This window comes from Salvelinus alpinus, chromosome 5 (assembly GCF_045679555.1).
Source record: "Salvelinus alpinus chromosome 5, SLU_Salpinus.1, whole genome shotgun sequence".
Taxonomy (NCBI): Eukaryota; Metazoa; Chordata; class Actinopteri; order Salmoniformes; family Salmonidae; genus Salvelinus; species Salvelinus alpinus.
Window position 1 is genome coordinate 68538076 of NC_092090.1, and position 23985 is coordinate 68562060.

General features: G+C 39.7%; 1 protein-coding gene across 2 annotated transcripts in view; it reads left to right on the plus strand.

Annotated features, from left to right (window-relative positions):
* LOC139576587 (polypeptide N-acetylgalactosaminyltransferase 9) overlaps nucleotides 1-21297 on the plus strand; it is an 87511-nt gene extending 66214 nt beyond the window's left edge. Inside the window, exons 9-11 of one of the 2 annotated variants that reach the window (XM_071402849.1) lie at nucleotides 5571-5666; nucleotides 19234-19401; nucleotides 19822-21297. In XM_071402849.1, the coding sequence (XP_071258950.1) occupies nucleotides 5571-5666; nucleotides 19234-19401; nucleotides 19822-19968 (411 nt within the window). In that variant the 3' untranslated portion in view covers nucleotides 19969-21297. Of the gene's footprint in view, nucleotides 1-5570; nucleotides 5667-6294; nucleotides 6516-19233; nucleotides 19402-19821 lie in introns of those variants that run through there. The other variant, XM_071402848.1, reaches the window with a different exon arrangement.
* The last annotated feature ends 2688 nt before the right edge of the window (nucleotides 21298-23985 follow it).

A 23985-nucleotide genomic window follows, 5' to 3' on the forward strand; every position in this document is an offset into this window, starting at 1 on the left:
GCAGGCCAGGAACAGTAAAGTATCTGCCATGTTTGGTGTGTTGCAGGCCAGGAACAGTAAAGTGTATGCATTGTTTGGTGTGTTGCAGGCCAGGAACAGTAAAGTGTCTATGTTGTTTTGTGTTTCGCAGGTCAGGAACAGTAAAGTGTCTATGTTGTTTTGTGTGTTGCCAGCCAGGAACAGTAAAGTATCTGTTCTTTGGTGTGTTGCAGGTCAGTAACAGTAAAGTGGCTGTGTTGTTTTGTGTGTTGCAAGTCAGAAACCGTAAAGTATCTGTGTTGTTTGTTACGTTGCAGGTCAAGAACAGTACATCATATGTTGTTTGGTGTGTTGCAGGTCAGGAACAGTAAAGTATCTGTTGTTTGGTGTGTTGCAGGTTAGCACCAGTAAAGTGACTGTGTTGTTTGGTGTGTTGCAGGTCAGGAACAGTAAAGTGTATGTGTTGTTTTATGTGTTGCAGGTCAGGAAAAGTACAGTATCGTTGTTTGGTGTGTTGTAGGTTAGCACCAGTAAAGTGACTGTGTTGTTTGGTGTGTTGCAGGTCAGGAACGGTAAAGTATCTGTTGTTTGTTATGTTGCAGGTCAGGAAAATTAAAGTGTATGTGTTCTTTGGTCTGTTGCAGGTCAAGAACAGTAAATGATCTGTTGTTTGGTGTGTTGCAGGTTAGGAACAGTATGTTGTTTGGTGTGTTGCAGGTCAGGAACAGTATGTTGTTTGGTGTGTTGCAGGTCAGGAACAGTAAAGTATCTGTTGTTTGTTATGTTGCAGGTCAGGAACATAAAAGTGTATGTGTTTGGTCTGTTGCAGGTCAAGAACAGTAAATCATCTGTTGTTTGGTGGGTTGCAGGTCAGGAACAGTATGTTGTTTGGTGTGTTGCAGGTCAGGAACTGTATGTTGTTTGGTGTATTGCAGGTCAGGAACAGTATGTTGTTTGGTGTGTTGCAGGTCAGGAACAGTATGTTTGGTGTGTTACATGTCAGTAATGGTACGGTTTATGTGTTGTTTGGTGTGTTGCAGGTCAGAAACAGTAAAGTATCTGTGTTGTTTGTTATGTTGCTGTTCAGGAACATTACAATGTATGTGTTCTTTGTTCTGTTGTAGGTCAAGAAGAGTAAAATATCTGTTGTTTGGTGTGTTGCAAGTCAGGAACAGCATGTTTTTTTGTTGTTTGGTGTGTTGCAGGTCAGGAACAGTATGTTGTTTGGTGTATTTCAGGCCAGGAACAGTATTCTGTTTGGTGTGTTGCAGGTCAGGAGCAGTAAAGTGTCTGTATTTTTTGGTCTGTTGCAGGTCAAGAGCAGTAAATTGTCTGTTGTTTGGTGTGTTGCAAGTCAGGAATAATAAAGTTGATGTGGTGTTTGGTGTGTTGCAGGTCAGGAACAGTATGTTGTTTCGTGTGTTGCATGTCAGAAATAGTAAAGTACCCGTGTTATTTGATGTGTTGCAGGTCAGGAACAGTAAAGTGTCTGTTATTTACTGTGTTGCAGGTCAGGAACAGTAAAGTATCTGTTGTTTGGTGTGTTGCTGGTCAGGAACAGTAAAGTTAAAGTGTTCTTTGGTTTGTTGCAGATAGGGAACAGTAAAGTATCTGTTGTTTGGTGTATTACAGTTCAGGATCAGTAAGGTTTATGTGTTGTTTGGTTTGTTGCAGGTAAGGAACAGTAAAGTGTTAATGTTGTTTGGTGTGTTGCAGGTCAGAAACAGTAAAGTATCTGTGTTGTTTGTTATGTTGCTGTTCAGGAACATTACAATGTATGTGTTCTTTGTTCTGTTGTAGGTCAAGAAGAGTAAAATATCTGTTGTTTGGTGTGTTGCAAGTCAGGAACAGCATGTTTTTGTTGTTGTTTGGTGTGTTGCAGGTCAGGAACAGTATGTTGTCTGGTGTATTTCAGGTCAGGAACAGTATTCTGTTTGGTGTGTTGCAGGTCAGGAGCAGTAAAGTGTCTGTTTTTTGGTGTGATGCCGGTCAGGACCAGAAAAGTACCTGTGTTGTTTGTTATGTTGCAGATCAGGAACATTAAAGTGTCTGTATTTTTTGGTCTGTTGCAGGTCAAGAGCAGTAAATTATCTGTTGTTTGGTGTGTTGCAAGTCAGGAATAATAAAGTTGATGTGGTGTTTGGTGTGTTGCAGGTCAGGAACAGTATATTGTTTCGTGTGTTGCATGTCAGGAATAGTAAAGTACCCGTGTTATTTGATGTGTTCCAGGTCAGGAACAGTAAAGTGTCTGTTATTTACTGTGTTGCAGGTCAGGAACAGTAAAGTATCTGTTGTTTGGTGTGTTGCTGGTCAGGAACAGTAAAGTTAAAGTGTTCTTTGGTTTGTTGCAGATAGGGAACAGTAAAGTATCTGTTGTTTGGTGTATTACAGTTCAGGATCAGTAAGGTTTATGTGTTGTTTGGTTTGTTGCAGGTCAGGAACACTAAAGTGTCTGTTGTTTGGTGTGATCCAGGTCATGAACAGTACATTTTAGGTGCTGTTGTTGTGTTGCAGGTTAGGAACTGTAAAGTGTCTGTGTTGTTTGGTGTGCTGCAGGTCAGGAAGAGCAAAGTATATGTGATGTTTGGTGTGTTGCAGGTCAGGAACAGTAAAGTGTCTGTGTTGTTTGGTGTGTTGCAGGTCAGGAACACTAAAGTGTCTGTTGTTTGGTGTGATCCAGGTCATGAACAGTACATTTTAGGTGCTGTTGTTGTGTTGCAGGTTAGGAACTGTAAAGTGTCTGTGTTGTTTGGTGTGCTGCAGGTCAGGAAGAGCAAAGTATATGTGATGTTTGGTGTGTTGCAGGTCAGGAACAGTAAAGTGTCTGTGTTGTTTGGTGTGTTACAGGTCAGGAACAGTGAAGTGTCTGTTGTTTTGTGTGCTGCAGGTCAGGAAGAGTAAAGTATATGTGGTGTTTGGTGTGTTGCAGGTCAGGAACAGTAAAGTGTCTATTGTTTGGTGTGTTGCAGGTCAGGAACAGTAAAGTGTCTATTGTTTGGTGTGTTGCAGGTCAGGAACAGTAAAGTGTCTATTGTTTGGTGTGTTGCAGGTCAGGAACAGTAAAGTGTCTCTTGTTAGGTGTGTTGCAGGTCATGCACAGTAAGGTGTCTGTGTTGTTTGGTGTGTTGCAGGTCAGGAACACTAAAGTGTATGTTGTTTTGTGTGCTGCAGGTCACAAAGAGCAAAGTATATGTGATGTTTGGTGTGTTGCAGGTCAGGAACACTAAAGTGTCTGTTGTTTGGTGTGATCCAGGTCATGAACAGTACATTTTAGGTGCTGTTTTAGTGTTGCAGGTCAGGAACAGTATGTTGTTTGGTGTATTTCAGGCAAGGAACAGTATTCTGTTTGGTGTGTTGCAGGTCAGGAGCAGTAAAGTGTCTGTATTTTTTGGTCTGTTGCAGGTCAAGAGCAGTAAATTATCTGTTGTTTGGTGTGTTGCAAGTCAGGAATAATAAAGTTGATGTGGTGTTTGGTGTGTTGCAGGTCAGGAACAGTATGTTGTTTCGTGTGTTGCATGTCAGAAATAGTAAAGTACCCGTGTTATTTGATGTGTTGCAGGTCAGGAACAGTAAAGTGTCTGTTATTTACTGTGTTGCAGGTCAGGAACAGTAAAGTATCTGTTGTTTGGTGTGTTGCTGGTCAGGAACAGTAAAGTTAAAGTGTTATTTGGTTTGTTGCAGATAGGGAACAGTAAAGTATCTGTTGTTTGGTGTATTACAGTTCAGGATCAGTAAGGTTTATGTGTTGTTTGGTTTGTTGCAGGTAAGGAACAGTAAAGTGTTAATGTTGTTTGGTGTGTTGCAGGTCAGAAACAGTAAAGTATCTGTGTTGTTTGTTATGTTGCTGTTCAGGAACATTACAATGTATGTGTTCTTTGTTCTGTTGTAGGTCAAGAAGAGTAAAATATCTGTTGTTTGGTGTGTTGCAAGTCAGGAACAGCATGTTTTTGTTGTTGTTTGGTGTGTTGCAGGTCAGGAACAGTATGTTGTCTGGTGTATTTCAGGTCAGGAACAGTATTCTGTTTGGTGTGTTGCAGGTCAGGAGCAGTAAAGTGTCTGTTTTTTGGTGTGATGCCGGTCAGGACCAGAAAAGTACCTGTGTTGTTTGTTATGTTGCAGATCAGGAACATTAAAGTGTCTGTATTTTTTGGTCTGTTGCAGGTCAAGAGCAGTAAATGATCTGTTGTTTGGTGTGTTGCAAGTCAGGAATAATACAGTTGATGTGGTGTTTGGTGTGTTGCAGGTCAGGAACAGTATATTGTTTCGTGTGTTGCATGTCAGGAATAGTAAAGTACCCGTGTTATTTGATGTGTTCCAGGTCAGGAACAGTAAAGTGTCTGTTATTTACTGTGTTGCAGGTCAGGAACAGTAAAGTATCTGTTGTTTGGTGTGTTGCTGGTCAGGAACAGTAAAGTTAAAGTGTTCTTTGGTTTGTTGCAGATAGGGAACAGTAAAGTATCTGTTGTTTGGTGTATTACAGTTCAGGATCAGTAAGGTTTATGTGTTGTTTGGTTTGTTGCAGGTAAGGAACAGTAAAGTGTTAATGTTGTTTGGTGTGTTGAAGGTCCGGCACAGTAAAGTGTCTGTTGTTTGGTGTGATCCAGGTCATGAACAGTACATTTTAGGTGCTGTTGTTGTGTTGCAGGTTAGGAACTGTAAAGTGTCTGTGTTGTTTGGTGTGCTGCAGGTCAGGAAGAGCAAAGTATATGTGATGTTTGGTGTGTTGCAGGTCAGGAACAGTAAAGTGTCTGTGTTGTTTGGTGTGTTGCAGGTCAGGAACACTAAAGTGTCTGTTGTTTGGTGTGATCCAGGTCATGAACAGTACATTTTAGGTGCTGTTGTTGTGTTGCAGGTTAGGAACTGTAAAGTGTCTGTGTTGTTTGGTGTGCTGCAGGTCAGGAAGAGCAAAGTATATGTGATGTTTGGTGTGTTGCAGGTCAGGAACAGTAAAGTGTCTGTGTTGTTTGGTGTGTTACAGGTCAGGAACAGTGAAGTGTCTGTTGTTTTGTGTGCTGCAGGTCAGGAAGAGTAAAGTATATGTGGTGTTTGGTGTGTTGCAGGTCAGGAACAGTAAAGTGTCTATTGTTTGGTGTGTTGCAGGTCAGGAACAGTAAAGTGTCTATTGTTTGGTGTGTTGCAGGTCAGGAACAGTAAAGTGTCTCTTGTTAGGTGTGTTGCAGGTCATGCACAGTAAGGTGTCTGTGTTGTTTGGTGTGTTGCAGGTCAGGAACACTAAAGTGTATGTTGTTTTGTGTGCTGCAGGTCACAAAGAGCAAAGTATATGTGATGTTTGGTGTGTTGCAGGTCAGGAACACTAAAGTGTCTGTTGTTTGGTGTGATCCAGGTCATGAACAGTACATTTTAGGTGCTGTTTTAGTGTTGCAGGTTAGGAACTGTAAAGTGTCTATGTTGTTTGGTGTGTTGCAGGTGAGGAACAGTAGAGTGTCTGCTGTTTTGTGTGATGCAGTTCAGGAAGAGTAAAGTATATGTTGTGTTTGGTATGTTACAGGTCAGGAACACTAAAGTGTCTGTTACTAGGTGAGTTGCATGTCAGGAACAGTAAAGTGTCTATGTTTTTTGGTGTGTTACAGGTCAGGAACAGTAAGGCCAGTGGCTACTGTCTGGACCAGGGATCAGAGGACGATGACAAAGCCATTCTCTACCCCTGCCACGGGATGTCCTCACAGGTTAACAGATTTCACTCTCTTTTGTATATTTACAAATAATATAAACTGTTTACATTTTCGGTTGGTTGAACATGAAGATACCTTCTTTCTTAATTTAAGCATTATTCTTACAGTATGCAGTGTAATGCCTTGGTATGACACTTATCTTAATATTGACAGCCAAGCAAAATCTACAAATCACATTTCATATTGGGGAAATAAGCTCAGAATTGTGAATATATTTACAATATAATGAACAAAAATATAAACGCAACATGTAAAATATTGATCCCATGTTTCATGAGCTGAAATAAAAGATCCCAGAAATGTTCCATATGCACAATAAGCTTATTTCTCTTAAATGTTGTGGACAAAATTGTTTACATCCCTGTTAGTGAGCATTTTTCCTTGGCCAAGATAATCCATCCACCTGACAGGTGTGGCATATCAAGAAGCTGATTAAAAAGCATGATCATTACACTGGGGACAATATAAGGCCAGTTTTGTCACACAACACAATGCCACAGATGTCTCAAGTTTTGAGGGAGCGTGCAATTGGCATGCTGACTCCAGTAATGTCCACCAGAGCTGTTGCCAGAGAATGTAATGTTAATTGCTTTACCATAAGCTGCTTCCAATGTGGTTTTAGAGTATTTGGCAGTATGTCCAAATGGCCTCACAGCTGCAAACCACGTGTAACCATGCCAGCACAGGACCTCTACATCCAGGTTCTTCACCTGCAGGATCATCTGAGACCAACCACCTGGACAGCTGATGATACTGAGAAGTATTTCTGTCTGTAATAAAGCCCTTTTGTGGGGATAAAATCATTCTGATTGGCGGGGCCTGGATGGGCCTGGCTCCCAAGTGGGTGGGCCTATGCCCTCCCAGGACCACCCATGGCTGCGCCCTTGCCAGGTTCTTCACCTGCAGGATCATCTGAGACCACCCACCTGGACAGCTGATGAAACTGAGGAGTATTTCTGTCTGTAATAAAGCCCTTTTTTGTGTGGATGAACTCATTCTGATTGGCTGGGCCTGGCTCCCAAGTGGGAGGGGCATATGCTCTCCTAGGAACACCTATGGCTGCTCCCCTGCCCAGTCATGTGAAATCGATAGATTAAGGCCTAATAAAAAAAAATACATATATTGACTTTGTTCCTTATATGAACTGTAACTCAGTAAAATTGTTGAAATTGTTGAATGTTGGGTTTATAATTTTGTTCAGTATAATTCATAATGCGATTGATTTTTGCTTTCCCATTTGTTTATTCTAATATTTTAATCAATGACCTCCCTGGTAGTTCCATTATAGAATATTCACTAGGTGCTGACCTGTGAGTGTGAGGGCAAAAGGGTCTTCGCAACTATTTTTGTGTGCCTGCAATCATGCAAATATTATTCATGGCTGATATTTTCCCCCTCTGGATGCGGAGTGACATGTTTATTATCAGTCGCATGTTGAATATAAAATAGTTGCAGAGTGTTGGCTGGCTCTTTTCCCCTTCCCTCGTCCAGAGAGAGCTCAGTGCGGTCCAGTAAAGCTACACTGAGTCTTTAATCCTACCCTCAGGGGAAATAAACAAATGGAAATGAATGTTATGTCATTGTATCATTAGATTACAAAGCTACTACACCGGATGCAGTTCCATTTTTAGAGTCGTTTGGATTTTACTGAACTTTTCCTATTACGTATTTAAAAAATTTAATTGTGCGGAATAAATCTTTATTAGTCTCTCTGTTTCCCCCATGCCTCTTGTAAGGAGGTTTAAAACCAAGATGACAATGGCTCACCTTGTCCATTTGGGCTAATCCTGATATAGGGCATGGCAGAGGATGGGGATTCCAGGGCCAGGGTCACCCCACTCAACCCACCTGGCTCATCCCAGCAGGAATAACTGATTTGTGTGGTGTACATGGAGCAGTGGATGGTGTATGTTGCTCCCTGTTCTCTGTTTGAACCAGTTATGCTAAGAGGCCTTTTAAGACCCCAGCAAAGGGATCTGTAGTAGTCAGGGGCTGCGTCCAAATGGCATAGGATGTCATTCTCATACAGAATAGGGTGCCATTGTGGACGCAAGCAGGGTGTTTCACATCACACGCTGGGCTGTTGCTCAACCCCCATAGGGAGAGGAAATGTGCTGTGTTCTGTCCAGGGATTCTGTACTGTATGGTCGGCTTGCCTATGAGAATATAACACAATAGATATGGTAGGTGAAAATCCAAAGAAAAACCAAACGGAATCTTTTTTTTTTTGAGAGCCGATGCTCTTTCAATGGAAAGTATAGGGGCATACTGAATTCTAACTCCCAGGATGCAATTCCTATGGCTTCCACAGGGTGTCAGCAGTCGATGTTCAAGGCTTCAGGCTTGTAACTTCCAAAACGAATAAGAAATATCAATTTAACTTCTCTAGGGTAGGGGGCAGCATTCGGAATTTTGGATGAAAAGCATGCCCAAATTAAACTGCCTGCTTCTCGGGCCCAGAAGATATGATATGCATATAACTGGTAGATTTGGATAGAAAACACTCTAAAGTTTCCAAAACAGTTACAATAGTGTCTGTGAGTATAACATAACTGATTTGGCAGGCGAAAACCTGAGAAAAATCCATTCCGGAAGTTTTTTGGGGGGGGGGGTTGTAGTTTTCTATTCAATGCCATTACAGTATTCATTGACTTAGGACTCAAATTGCAGTTTGTATGCCTTCCACTAGATGTCAACAGTCTTTAGAAATTGTTTCAGGCTTGTATTCTGAAAAATGAGGAAGTAAGAGCAGTCTGAATGAGTGGACCCTAAAGTGTCACAGAGCTTTTTCATGCGCACGACCGACAGAGTGCCTTTCTTGTTTACCTTTTATATTGACAACGTTATTGTCCGGTTGAAATGTTATCGATTATTTAGGCTAAAAACAACCTGAGGATTGAATATTAACATCTTTTGACATGTTTCTATGAACTTTCCAGATACAATTTGGATTTTTTGTCTGCCTATTTTGACTGCGTTTGAGCCTGTGGATTACTGAAGAAAACGCGTGAACAAAACAGAGGTTTTTGGATATAAAGAGACTTTATCGAACAAAAGGAAAATTTATTGAGTAAATTAATGTCTGCTGAATGTAACCATATGAAGATCATCAAAGGTAAGGGATTAATTTTATCTCTATTTCTGACTTGTGTAACTCTTCTACTTGGCTGGTTACTGTTAGTAATGATTTGTTTGCTGGGCTATGTTCTCAAATAATCGTAAGGTATGCTTTCGCCGTAAAGCATTTTTGAAATCTGACACCGTGGTTGGATTCACAAGAAGTTAATCTTTAAACCTATGTAAAATATGTTTTGTTTTCAGAATTTTTATAATGAGTATTTCTGTATTTGAATTTGGCGCCCAGCAGTTTCACTGGCTGTTGAAGAGGTGGAACTCTAACGTCTCACGTACCCAAGAGAGGTTAAGTACAGGGACACAGTCTTGGAAATTCATGTATGCACGTGCAATGAAGACAGAACGCAATAGCTAAAATCGGTTTCCTATTGAACATACTTCTTTCCGTAAGGAATATTATAGTTTGATTACATTTTAGGGTATCTGAGGAGTAAATAGAAATGTATTTTGACTTGTTGAAACAAAGTTTAGGGGTAGATTTTTGGATTCCTTTCTCTGTATGTTGAACGAGTGGATTACTCAAATCCATGGCACCAACTAAACAGACTTTTTGGGATATAAAGAAGGATTTTATTGAACAAAATGACATTTTATAGCTGGGACCCTTTGGATGACAAATCAGAGGAAGATTTTCAAAAAGTAAGTGAATATTTAATCGCTATTTGTGAATTTATGAAACCTGTGCCGGTGGAAAAACATTTTGATGTGGGGCACCATCCTCAAACAATCTCATGGTATGCTTTCGCTGTAACGGCTACTGTAAATCGGAAAGTGCAGTTAGATTAACAAGAATTTAAGCTTTTTACCTAAATGTTTAATATCCATAATTTTTATGATTATTTATTTGAATTGCGCGCCCTCCAGTTTCACCCGGAAGTGTCCCACTAAGCGGGACCCCTAGCCCTAAGGGGATTTATTAAGGGCAATTTCACCACTTTTCAACCTCATTTCATTATCTCACAATACCAGTGTCTACATATGTGAAAACAGCACATTTCTAAGTTTTGTAGAAAACTTCTACTCAATGTACTCAATGTAGTGATGAGCGATTAACTAAAATGTCAGTTACAGTTGAAGTCGGAAGTTTACATACACCTTAGCCAAATGCATTTAAACTCAGTTTTTCACAATTCCTGACATTTAATCTGAGTAAAAATTCCCTGTTTTAGGTCAGTTAGCATCACCACTTTATTTTAAGAATGTGAAATGTCCGAATAATAGTAGAGAGAATGTTTTAATTCAGCTTTTATTTATTTCATCACATTCCCAGTGTGTCAGAAGTTTACATACACTCAATTAGTATTTGGTAGCATTGCCTTTAAATTGTTTAACTTGGGTCAAATGTTTCGGGTAGCCTTCCACAAGCTTCCAACAAGAAGTTGGGGGAATTTTGGCCCATTCCTCCTGACAGAGCTGGTGTAACTGAGTCAGGTTTGTAGGCCTCCTTGCTCGCACATGCTTTTTCAGTTCTGCCCACAAATTTTCCATAGGGTTGAGGTCAGGGCTTTGTGATGGCCACTCCAATACCTTGACTTTGTTGTCCTTAAGCCATTTTGCCACAACTTTGGAAGTATCCTTGGGGTCATTGTCCATTTGGAAGACCCATTTGTGACCAAGCTTTAACCTGACTGATGTCTTGAGAGTTTGCTTCAATATATCCACATAATGTCCCTATCTCATGATGCCATCTATTTTGTGAAGTGCACCAGACCCTCCTACAGCAAAGCACCCCTCCAACATGATGCTGCCACCCCCGTGCTTCACAGTTGGGATGGTGTTCTTCGGCTTGCAAGCTTCCCCCTTTTTCCTCCAAACATAACGATGGTCATTATGGCCAAACCGTTCTATTTTTGTTTCATCAGACCAGAGGACATTTTTCCAAAAAGTATATGCAGTTGCAAAGCGTAGTCTGGCTTTTTTATTGCGGTTTTGGAGCAGTGGCTTCTTCCTTGCTGAGCGGCATTTCAGGTTATATCGATATAGGACTTGTTTTACTATGGATATAGATACTTTTGTACCTGTTTCCTCCAGCATCTTCACAAAGTCCTTTGCTGTTGTTCTGGGATTGATTTGCACTTTTCGCACCAAAGTACGTTCATCTCTAGGAGACAGAATGCGTCCCCTTCCTGAGCGGTATGACAGCTGTGTGGTCTCATGGTGTTTATACTTGCGTACTATTGTTTGTACAGATGAACGTGGTACCTTCAGGCATTTGGAAATTGCTCCCAAGGATGAACCAGACTTGTGGAGGTCTACAATTTTTTTCTGAGGTCTTGGCTGATTTCTTTTGATTTTCCCATGATGTCAAGCAAAGAGGCACTAAGTTTGAAGGTAGGCCTTGAAATACATCCACAGGTACACCTCCAATTGACTCAAATGATGTCAATTAGCCTATCAGAAGCTTCTAAAGCCATGACATAATTTTCTGGAATTTTCCAAGCTGTTTAAAAGCACAGTCAACTTAGTGTATGTAAACTTCTGACCCACTGGAATTGTGATACTGTAATGGCTGTCGTCCTCTTCTTCCTCTGAAGAGGTGTAACAAGGATCGGACCAAGACGCAGAGTGGTAAGTGTCCATGTTTTAATATAATCCACTGAACACGACAAAAAATACAAAATAACAAAGTAACCTAACCGAAACAGTCCCGTGTGGCATGAACACAGACACAGGAAACAAACACCCACAAACCAACAGTGAAAACAGGCAACCTAAATATGGTTCCCAATCAGAGACAATGCAAAACACCTGTCTCTGATTGAGAACCATATCAGGCCAAATGACAAACCTAAACATAGAAACACATAACATAGACTGCCCACCCCGACTCACGCCCTGACCATACTAACTAAAGACAAAACAAAGGAAAATTAAGGTCAGAACGTGACAGATACAGTGAATTATAAGTGACATAACTTGTCTGTAAACAATTGTTGGAAAAATTACTTGTGTCATTCACAAAGTAGATGTCCTAACCGACTTGCCAAAACTATAGTTTGTTAACAATACATTTTTGGAGTGGTTGAAAACGAGTTTTAATGACTCCAACCTAAGTGTATGTTTACGTACTACTTCAACTGTATTTTTTGTTTATTAAACAACTAATTTACCAACATCAGTTCAGTTAAATTGAATTCCATTTTGTTAAGTTTTCTTCTGTGAGCGCAATGTGCAGTTTTTCTATAGATAAATTTAGATCAAGCCCAAACTGTGCGATGTAGTAGGGAGTTGAGAGAAGAGACAGAAGAACGCACGATCTAGAGGGATATAGAGCAGTTGTTTCGTGAGGTATCTCTACCTGAAAGTACATGATCTAAGTGATTGATAGTTGGTATTCAGCAGTCATAAAAATATATACTATTTACATTGAAAAGCTACCAATACAGTGTAATTGTTCGGAGAGCATAGTCAGCAGCTTTATAGAAATGGGATGATAGGCCTCAAACTAATGTAATTGTACAGTGGAGTACAGTATAGCAATCTCAGAGTGGCACATTGCAGAGCTGTCGCTCCGTGGTAGAACGAGGTGCGGAGGGGGGATTTCCATAGCAAGAAGTCTCACTCTGAAATACTTCCTGCTATACAATAACACACATACATCATATTTACTATACTGTACCCCAGCCTAGTGTTAATGAGCCAATTAGTGAACTCATGATTAGCCTGCCCCAAAGAGGCTCCCACCCAAACTTTACTGCGCCAAGTAATTGAGGATCAGGCACTAATGTTTTGAGAACAGGTTGATTGGCTTGGCATAATAATTCCCTTATGGTGGAAAATTATTTGTTATAGTCAGATTTTAATTGCGTTAGGAAATAAAGGCATCCACTCCTTAACGCTGTAAACACATCTTAATAGGGATTATATTGCTGGACTGTCTACAGTTCTCATTTCCACTACTGATGAATCAGTTTATCACGCCAGTTGCCACACATTACACAACCCCTAAACACCAGGATGGAAAGTCAGTTGGAGGACATTTGAAAGAAGAAAAAACAAGAGTGAAATGAATGAATGACAAATGAAATCACATAATCGTTGAAGATGTATTCGTCTTGCTGCCAGGAAGGAATTAATGTTCAAACAGGGTTATAGTGATTCAAACAGTATGGAAAAACAGCTACCACTTTGTGATACAGATAGAGCTGTGTCGGTCATGAAATTTTGTCAGACGGTAACTGTCAAGCAAATAACTGCCGGTCTCATGGTAATTGACCATAAATTAACATAAATACGTTTAGCATCTCCAGGCTTCCATGCATTGCATACAAGCCAGTGATGCGGACCTTTGAAACATCTACATTTGAAAATGTCGAGTAAATAAATGTAATATAGCCTACACCATCACAATAAATCCATTATTACAGGCAGGTCTAAAGAAACATAATGATATGAAGAAAATATGGATTATTTCAGAAGAACAGAATAGCATATTCTGAGTTGTCCTTATGTTAGGCCCAGATCTGGCTATGCCATATGGCTGTGGGCTACACTAGTTCATTTAGCAGATAAGATTTGCTTATAATTCCTGGGGCATTATTTTATATTATTATATGGTAAGAAGAACACAATTGAATGTAGCTGAATAAAATAGAAAGGATATTTTCCCCAAACGATTTCTGAGGGAGTGTGCACATGCAGCTGTTCTGTGTTAAGTGGTTAACAAAGTGATCATTTGAAACAGGTTGTCACACCCTGACCTTAGAGAGCTTTTTATGTCTCTATTTTGGGTGTGATTTGGGTGGGCATTCTATGTTCTATTTTCTATGTTTTTGTATTTCTTTGTTTTGGCCGGGTATGGTTCTCAATCAGGGGCAGCTGTCTATCGTTGTCTCTGATTGGGAAACATACTTAGGTAGCCCTTTTCTCTCCTTTCTGCGTGGGAAGTTGTCTTTGTTTGTGGCACTATATGCCCTTAAGCTTCACGGTCGTTTTGGTATTGTTTATTGTTTTGTCGGCGTCATTCTAAATAAAAGGAATATGTACGGTCAACACGCTGCGCTTTGGTCCACTTCCTTTGACGGCCGTGATACAGGTCCTCCTACAGTGCCTTCAGAACGTATTCATACCCCTTGAATTATTCCACATTTTGTTGAGTTACAGCCTGAATTCAAAATGGATTAAATACATTATTTACTCACCCATCTACACACAACACCCATTATGGCAAAGTGTGTTTAGAAATGTTTGCAAATTTATTGAAAATGAAATACCAAAATATCTAATTTACATAAGTATTCACATCCTGAGGCAATACATGATAGAATCACCTTTGGCAGCGATTACAGCTGTGAGTCTTTTCTGAATAATTGTCTAAAAGCTTTGCACACCTGGGTTGTGTCGTGGAAATTTATATTGAGAGAGACTTTGTCATTTCTTCAAACAATCATCTTTATTTATTATCGATTAATTATTGCAATAACGAAGCTGGTCAACAGCACACTCTAAAGTGCGTGTTGCAGAGAGCTTAACCGATAATGAAAAAACAGAGATCTTATATAGGAGACCTAAACATGCTTAGTCAGGGCTGGTTCCACCCCTCCCATGCTGACTTGGGGGCACCACAAGCCAACTTGGGTTCATCTCCTGGTTTTCTGCATAGATGTTGTTTTACCCCCAACCCGGCTTAGTTTCCCAGATGCCAGGATGAAGATGAGACAATGAAGGATTGTTCTAATCTCTTCCAGGCTATCTCTGTCTCGGGTCACACACACCACATCTTGTCTATGGAATGCCAGCTGTAGATATTTATCACCAAGTCATTGTCAGCTAAAGCTATCTCTAGCAAAACCCGTTCCCTTGACCATACGCCCAGACTAACTGCAGGAAGCTAGAGTGGAAACCATCCCTTTACAGAAACACAGCATTAATAGAACAGAAATGTCTTACTATTTGTTAACTATTAATTGTTAGCTGTTAATATCAAACAAATCAGGTAAATACGTAATTTTTCTCTCACAGTTGTACAATATTTGCACATTATACAACACATGGGTCAAATCCTTGATGCTGATTGGTTAAAACCACATTCCAGCTGGTATCCCACAATTTACAACCGGCTAAAACTATGATGTTGAAATGCCTATTTACTCTGTTCCATCTCACTGACCAATCCACTGTCTCATCAGCCCATACAGGCAATTTATAAACTTGATCTCCACTATAAAAAGCATCTAGACATTATCTCCCATTTTTTTAGACTAGCATTTGGTTGTTAACAGCGGAGATTTGTATAAACCTTCCTGTCTGTCTTTCTGACATTTGTACATTGTTTCAATATTGAAATTTGATCATCAGCTGTCCCATAGTAATGCACATGTCGGGAATTGGGATGAGACAGACAGGCAGACAGCTTTTCTCAGCCAGTCGAAATCAAGAATCAGCTGGCATAATTTTTATGGATATACGTATACAAACAAATGTCAATAGAAAACATGTCAAACGAAATTAATTGTAGATCATTTTCAGTCTTTCCAGCTTCAGTTTGAAGTGATTGTGTTAGCTGTGTTGTTGGCTAACTTAGCTTCTCTGAACAGTATCCTGACGAGCACATTTTCTATGTCAGGTGAAATCGCGCATCATTAGCTCATTGTTATGGATGTATCCAAATAAATGTCACTAGAAAACAGCTTAAACAAATGCAAATGCAGCTACTTTGCTGTTATTCTGACTGTGCCATTTGATGTGACTGTAAGTTAGCCGTAGTTGGCTAGCTAGCAAGCAAGGGATAAGAATGTTTCCAACCAATATGGCAATAACACATTTAGAACGAACAACTGTGTCATGTCCATAGATACATAGCAATAACACTTAGTCTCGGGCCTAACAACACCCGTGGCAATATATCCACCAAACACCGACTTCTCTGGCATGATCTCCTAATTATTATTTTTGAATTCTTCAATCTCTAACAAGGTGGTTGTTGATCATTTCTAGACAGCCACTTTCAAGTCTTGCCATAGATTTTCAAGACGATTTAAGTCAAAACTGTAACTAGGCCACACAGGACCATTCAATGTCATCTTGGTAAGCAATTCCAGTGTATATTTGGCCTTGTGTTTTAGGTTATTGTCCTACTGAAAGGTGAATTGTCTCCCATTGTCTGTTGGAAAGCAGACTGAACCAGGTTTTCCTCTAGGATTTTGCCTGTTGCTTAGCTCTGTTCTGTTTCCTTTTATCCTAAAGATAAACCTTTGTCCTTGCCGATGACAAGGATACATATAACATTATGCAGCCATCAACCATAATTGAAAAATATGAAGAGTGGTACTCAGTGATGTGTTGTGTTGGATTTGCCCCAAACATAACACTTTATATTCAGGACATACTGTAAAGTTATTTTCTTTGCCACATTTTTTGCAGTTTTACTTTAGTGCCTTAATGCAAACAGGATGCATGTTTTAGAATATTTGTATTCTGTACAGGCTTCCTTCTTTTCACTGTCATTTAGGTTAGTATTGTGGAGTAACTACAATGTTGTTGATCTATCCTCAGTTTTCTCCTATCACAGCCATGAAACTCTGTAACTGTTTTAAAGTCACCATTGGCCTCATGGTGAAATCCCTGAGCGGTTTCCTTCCTCTGTGGCAACTGAGTTAGGAATGACACCTGTATCTTTGTAGTGACTGGGTGTATTGATACACCAACCAAAGTGTAATTAATAACTTCACCATGCTCAAAGGGAAATTCAATGTGTGTTTTTTTCTTTTTACCAATTTACCAATAGGTGCCCTTCTTTGCTAGCCATTGGAAAACCTCCCTGGCCTTTGTTTTTGAAATTCACTGCTCGACTGAGGGACCTTACAGATAATTGTTTGTGGGGTACAGAGATGAGGGAGTTATTCAAAAATAATGTTAACCACTATTATTGCACACAGAGTGAATCCATGCAACTTATTATGTGAGTTAAGTGCATTTTTACGCCTGCTTTTATTTAGGCTGACAATAACAAATGGGTTAAATATTTCATGTTTTATTAATTTGTCAAAATGTCTAAAAACATAATTTCACTTTGACATTATGGGGTATTGTGTGTAGGCCAGTGACACAAAATCTTAATTTAATCAATTTTAAATTCAGGCTGTAACACAGCATGTGAAAAAAGTCAAAGGGTGGTCATACTTTCTGAAGACACTGTATGCTTAATTTATAACTGTAACAGTGATTTTATGCAACTTTAGAATATATTAGAAATCAAAACATATAGGCTAAGGTTTGTATCATAACTAAAGCTGCATGATGCGACTCTGATGATGATTTGAAAAAAGTTGCATGAAACGTATGTGCTCTAGCCTACTAATTATCCTACTAATATAAGTGTGGAAATTTGTTTTATTTAAAATGCCCCCCCCCCCCCCCCCAAAAAAAAAAAAACCATGGAGGAAGAGCTTCCTGTGGTTACATGTTTTAATATGCCGGGTAGGTTACACCGGTTGTAAAGCGGATTCATGTGCTTAATTTTAAGAATTGAACAATAAATATACTGTATCACAAGAAAACTGGGATCATCTTTTAAATAGTGGCAAGTCAAAACTGTTTTCACACGCGATTGCACATTGACTGGGTTTATAAAAATACATATTTCTGCACCTGCTGGGCATCATTCACAAGTGATAATATTCTCACCCATCAGACTATTCTCATTGTAATCTTGTCTTTACATCTACATAATAATAAATGTGTGAAATTTGTTTTGATTTACTGTAGAATGGGCAATTATTATGCAACTGTCAGAACAGGAGCAGGGGGAAAATAGACATGCACTTGAATAACTAATGGAGGACACTTTTCCCGCTGTTCATTTTCATGCCAGCCAGGTAGGCTACTCCGGTTGTAAAGTGAAGCAATATGCTTAGTAGGCTATTAGTAGGCCTAGCTTATAGAAAGCTGATGGGATCCTCCTCTTTTTTAATAGAGGCCATCAAAACTCTGTTTTCTCACGCAATTGCATAGCATAGGCAATATATGTTAGGCTCATAGGAACACATTTCATTCCATGCATCAACCAGCTATGAGGAGCAGGCTCTCGCTGCTCAACAGGTGATCCTATTCCGCTCAGACTCTTAATGCCAGGGCTCTGATTAAGTTTTTGATTTGATTTTCAATCCATTTGCATTGATGTCAGAGTGATTAGAGGGACAATAGAGTACCAGGCCATTAGCGACTAGCCGTTGGCAAGTTTGGTATGCTACTAATGACCATCAGCGGCATCAGAGCGCACTTTTGGAGAAGCCTAGGGGGTCTCAACTGTCAGGTGGAGTTTGACTGGTCATGATTCGTGACTGCCGGTGTGTTGGCAATATGGTCACTTTAACATCCCAAGACACAGAACAATATGGATAGAGTTTAACTTCAAGGATCAACTTTACTGCTCCAGGATCTACATTGTACACTTGTTTTCAGCATGCAAAAGATTTGAAAAGATGGTATTTGAAATACATTCCCTTGATATTTCAATAGAAATAGTGAAAAGGCAATCAGCCACAGGACCTTCACCAGACCCAAGGTAGTAAAAGCTGAAAAGTCTGGACAAGTAAGCGATGAACCCATTCCACATTTTTCATGTGTTCCAAATTGGTGTCTCTTTATGTGCAGCACTCTGTGCAGCACTCTGCACAAAGAGCACTCTGTCACCTTCAGCCAGAGCTCCAGTACAGCCACTGTCCCCACATGAGCTGGCTTGTATATTGTTTATTCGGCTCTGAGTATTTGGTTTAAGGGAGTGGTAACAGAAAATATCAGCCTGCAGCAGCAGCCATTCATTCAGCTGCAAGGCTCACATAATGTCCATCTACGCCGGGTCGTCAACAATATGGGTTCAAAAGCATTCCGTTATATTGATATATGGTTTCAAAAGCATTCCATTATATTGATCGACCCCGACCTCCTCTTGTTCTGGTTCATACAGTTACTTCCGTTACAACACCCCCTTTTACCTGGATGACTGTGGAACAATGTGGAAGAGCAGAATATTGCGATGTTGGGCTGTATTGAAGACCCACCTATCTTTATCTTCTCATTTCTGTTAGAGGATCGGTGTAATGAATAATGGATGCTATTTCTACTGTATCCTTAAGTAACAGATATGACACACACAGACACACACACTTTCTAGTACTGGATTGAATGACCAGGGATTATGTCTGGTTGAAAAAATCTTTAGCATTAATAAACTATGCCTCTGTTTGTATTATAATGTCCTAGGACAGTAACATAGATAATAGACTTAGCAGCTCCATAAATATCTTAAGTCTGCATACAGCTAATGAATTTGCTCACTGAATTAGAGATGAATGGTGAAAATACTTTCTGGTGCATTACTTACCAATTTTATTTGCAGTATTTACTCAAATGTACAGCATTTTGGATCCATGTTTCTTTTTGTTATAATCAAATGAACTGCCTGATGTTCATCTCTGTTTTTCAGCTTGCCCGTTACTCAACAGAGGGCCTGCTGCAGTTAGGACCCCTAGGGTCAACCACCTTCCTGCCCAATACAAAATGTCTCATTGACGACGGAAGAGGGCGCACGCCCAGCTTGAAAAAATGTGACTCTGTTTCGCGGGTTTCGCAGAGGCTGTGGGATTTTACACAGGTAAAAACAAAACACAAATGGATTCAAATACAATAATTGATCAATGTTTCTGGAAGAGCCTCTGGCTTCTTCAAATTAACGGAGTCATGTATTGCATACATATTGAGGAAAATAAATTGTTCTCTATAATAGTATGAGCTACGTGTTAAATGTGAGATTAAATGTTGTTGCTGCTGATAAAGGTCCCTCCATTGTAGAAGAGTATGCCAAATCCCACGTCCATTCAGTGCATTTGCATTCACAACTGTCACATGACCGAGTGTGCCTGTATGGAGCGGGTAATAGTAACACTATTTGAACATAATAACTACCATCAGGAATATAGAGAGTGATTTGAGGTTACACAAAGTTGTTTGGAACAATGTGTTCTATTTCAATATCAGTGTTTTTGATAGGATCCTTTCGTGTCTTGTTTTGCAGAATGGTCCAATCATCAGCAGGGACACTGGACGGTGCCTGGAGGTGGAGATGTCCAAAGATGCCAACTTTGGCCTTCGACTGGTGGTGCAGAGGTGTTCTGGTCAAAAGTGGATGATACGGAACTGGATAAAGCATCCAAGGCATTGAGGCAAGACATTACCTCTGAGAAAATTATATAATTTCAGTCTTGGAAGACAAACCCATGGACAGACAGTCAGAGAGCATTTCATATGAGATAGCTATAGGCCCTGGGACTGATGAGATGAGTTCACAGTGTGTGGATTATTCTATGGACTGTGTGCACTGAGCCCTCCCCTTAGAGCAAAAAGCTTTCAACTGCTGAATCTTCAGAAGAATATGATCAATATATAGTATGTGTTCAGCTGAGCTGGGGGTCAAATGTGGAGACTATACCATAGGCTTACAGCGAGCTATATAGTACTGTTTGAAATACTCTACATTTCTTACAGAACATGCACCTACATGTACAAAATAATAATAAGACACTTGAATGAAACTCCCAATGTGGTTCAACACTGACAATGACAAGAATTGTGTTTTTGATATAAAGCCAATCCCAGGAATCTTTGCAGATGAGGTTGGAGCGAGTAATTTTGTTGATTCGACTGAGCAGATCAAAAGATGAAATTGCTTATCAGTCGCCATATCAATCTGTAATTACTTCAGGCTGTCATTTGGATAATTGCTTTGGACATTTCACAATCCTGATAAGAGATTTTTTTATATGACTCAAAAAGCTGTTCATCTTCCTGATGAACTTATAAGAATGCAAAGCAACTACTGTTCTCACAAATACAAAAGGATATTATTTTGTATTTTTCTTTTGACTGTATTGCTTGCCACTAATTATCAGAGCAATAGCGTGCCTTTTTACATCCTTATGCTTCAACTGACCAGGGAATGTCAATTCCACAAGCATGTAAAAATTATGTTAAAGTAATTAATATATAAACCAATGTAAAGATGTCTAAATAATAGTAATATATTGTAAAATAGAAATTGGTATCAGTCCTCCAAGAAAAGTTAGGATAATAAAATGTTTTAATTAACTGCATTAATAAAATGCTATATTTTAAACCATTGTGTACAGAGCCAGGCAGTGTACATATTGGAACATTTCAAGATTTCTAAAGATTTTCCTTACCCACAATGCTGTTCACTGCATGTTACATGGAAGCCAGGGCCTATTTTTACAGATGTAAAGCCAGATGCGGGTGGTTGTTTGACTTTGACAGCGTAAGCCCACTTACCTGCCTTTGTTGTGTTTCCACTTACAGCCTCCTACTGGATTCTGGCCTCGCAACTCTCTAATCGTTAAAACCCACCCACAGAATAACAGGTCTTCACAAAGTACTGAAAGCGTTCCAATTTATTACGCTCAGCAAGAAACTCTTTTCCCACTGCTCAGCCAAAAAGTGAACAACTTTGAAGATAAATAACTCTCTCTAAACCTTTTTTGGTGCCTCATATTTTGTCTCTCATTTATTTATACTGAATGGTCAAAATGTAGGTGCAAAGGGGATTGTGATTGCTATGACACATGTGCCCATAACATTTTCTTTACAAAGGGATGATATTTTGAAAGCTGATGAATGTTACTTGCAAGAAATGTCATTGAATGTCATCTAGTGGATTAGCATTAAACGGCTGAATATGAGACAATAGCTATTGTACACCTCCTAGCGGAGACCAAAGCGGTTCGTCGGACCGGGTATGCATTACACGTTTCATTCTCGCTCACGTGCCATACAGACAGATAGTGTGACAGTGAGTGATGAGCTGGGTGGCAGAGGGGTGGTAGAAAGGGGAGCGGTGTGGGGGCGAGAGGTGCAGGTGGACAAGGACACATAGCGCTCATGGGAAGGGGGCTTGGTAGTTTCTCATTGTCATGCTGACAATAGTATTTTTATGCCTGGGTCCCAGCCAACAGGGAGAGGTGACTTCATTATTCAGACAGACGAAGGGAGCACTCTCTGACAAATTAAGGCGGAAGGGTGAGTCACATAGAATCTCATAGGACCCATTGCGAAATACAGTCAGTCACACTGCTGTGAGATTCTGTGAGACTTGGTTTGGGAACATTGCAAACTATTGGCCTATAAACTGTGTTGTGTTGTCTGATCACATATATATATAGGCAGCTTGTTACTGCAATCAGATAATTATTCTACAGAAACATTGATGGCAATTACTGGGATGTACAACAAAGAGGAGAGCACTGAAGCATATAGTTTAATGAGGGTTCAAAATAAACATAAGCCTGGCTGTAGATATAGGATACTTTGAAGATATGTAAAATAAAATATCCCATTGGTCTACAATTGAAAGCCCCAAAACATTCATTATAATCCATCTATTATCTATTCTGATGAATCTTAACTCGTAATTAATTAAGAATAATAGTTCAGTTCAAGAAACACCCTGTGCAATTCCTGACTATTTTTCAGAGGTAACTTTATGGTGAATTTGAATAAGTTGCGTCTAATGTATTAATGTTTATGAGCTCCCTGAGATAAAATTATAATTTCCCCATCCAATATCTATTTTACTGTCTAATTCTGGCCTTACCAAAATGCATATAATTCTGGGCACCAAATCACTAAAAGTAAATACATGAATAAATGGGCAGCACATTAAAACATTTTAGCTTTTTGAAATAAATTGAATCCTACCCTGAAATTTGTGTAATGACTTAAAATCTGCATAGCTACAGTATATACAGTTGTGTAATGGTTTTCTTCCTGGGATGAAGGAGAGGACCAAAATGCAGCGCGGCTAGTGTTCAACATAATTTAATAAAGAATATGAGAACACTACAAACAACAAAACAATAAATGTGAAAACCGAAAACAGTCCTATCTGGTGCAGAACACAAAGACAGAAGACAACCACCCACAATCCCCAACACAAAACAAGCCACCTATATATGATTCTCAATCAGGGACAACGATTGACAGCTGCCTCTGATTGAGAACCATATTAGGCTGAACACAGAAACAGACAAACTAGACACACAACATAGAATGCCCACCCAGCTCACGTCCTGACCAATACTAAAACAAGCAACACACATAAGAACTATGGTCAGGACGTGACAAGTTGAAGTCTGAAGTTTACATACACTTAGGTTGGAGTCATTAAAACTCGTTTTTCAACCACTCCACAAATTTCTTGTAAACAAACTATAGTTTTGGCAAGTCGGTTAAGACATCTACTTTGTGCATGACGCAAGTAATTTTTCCAACAATTGTTTACATGCAGATTATTTCACTTATAATTCACTGTATCACAATTCCAGTGGGTCACAAGTTTACATACACTAAGTTGACTGTGCCTTTAAACCGCTTGGAAAATTCCAGAAAATTATGTCATGGCTTTAGAAGCTTCTAATAGGCTAATTGACATAATTTGAGAGTACCTGCGGATGTATTTCAAGGCCTACCTTCAAACTCCGTGCCTCTTTGCTTGACATCATGGGAAAATCAAAAGAAATCAGCCAAGACCTCAGAAAAAATATATAGATTTCCACAAGTCTGGTTCATCCTTGGGACCAATTTTCAAACACCTGAAGGTACCACGTTCATCTGTACAAACAATAGTACGCAAGTATAAACACCATGGGACCACGCAGCCGTCATACCGCTCAGGAAAGACGTCTCCTAGAGATGAACGAACTTTGGTGCGAAAAGTGCAAATCAATCCCAGAACAACAGCTGGAGGAAACAGGTATGCTGGAGGAAACAGGTACAAAAGTATCTATATCCACAGTAAAACGAGTCCTATATCGACATAAAAGGCCGCTCAGCAAATGTCCTCTGGTCTGATGAAACAAAAATTAGAACTGTTTGGCCATAATGACCATCGTTATGTTTGGAGGAAAAAGGGGGAGGCTTGCAAGCCGAAGAACATCATCCCAACCGTGAAGCACGGGGGTGGCAGCATCATGTTGTGGGGGTGCTTTGCTGCAGGAGGGACTGCTGCACTTCACAATATAGATGGCATCATGAGGAAGGAAAATTATGAGGATATATTGAAGCAATATCTCAAGACATCAGTCAGGAAGTTAAATCTTGGTCGCAAATGGGTCTTCCAAATGGACAATGACCCCAAGCACACTTCCAAAGTTGTGGCAAAATGGCTTAA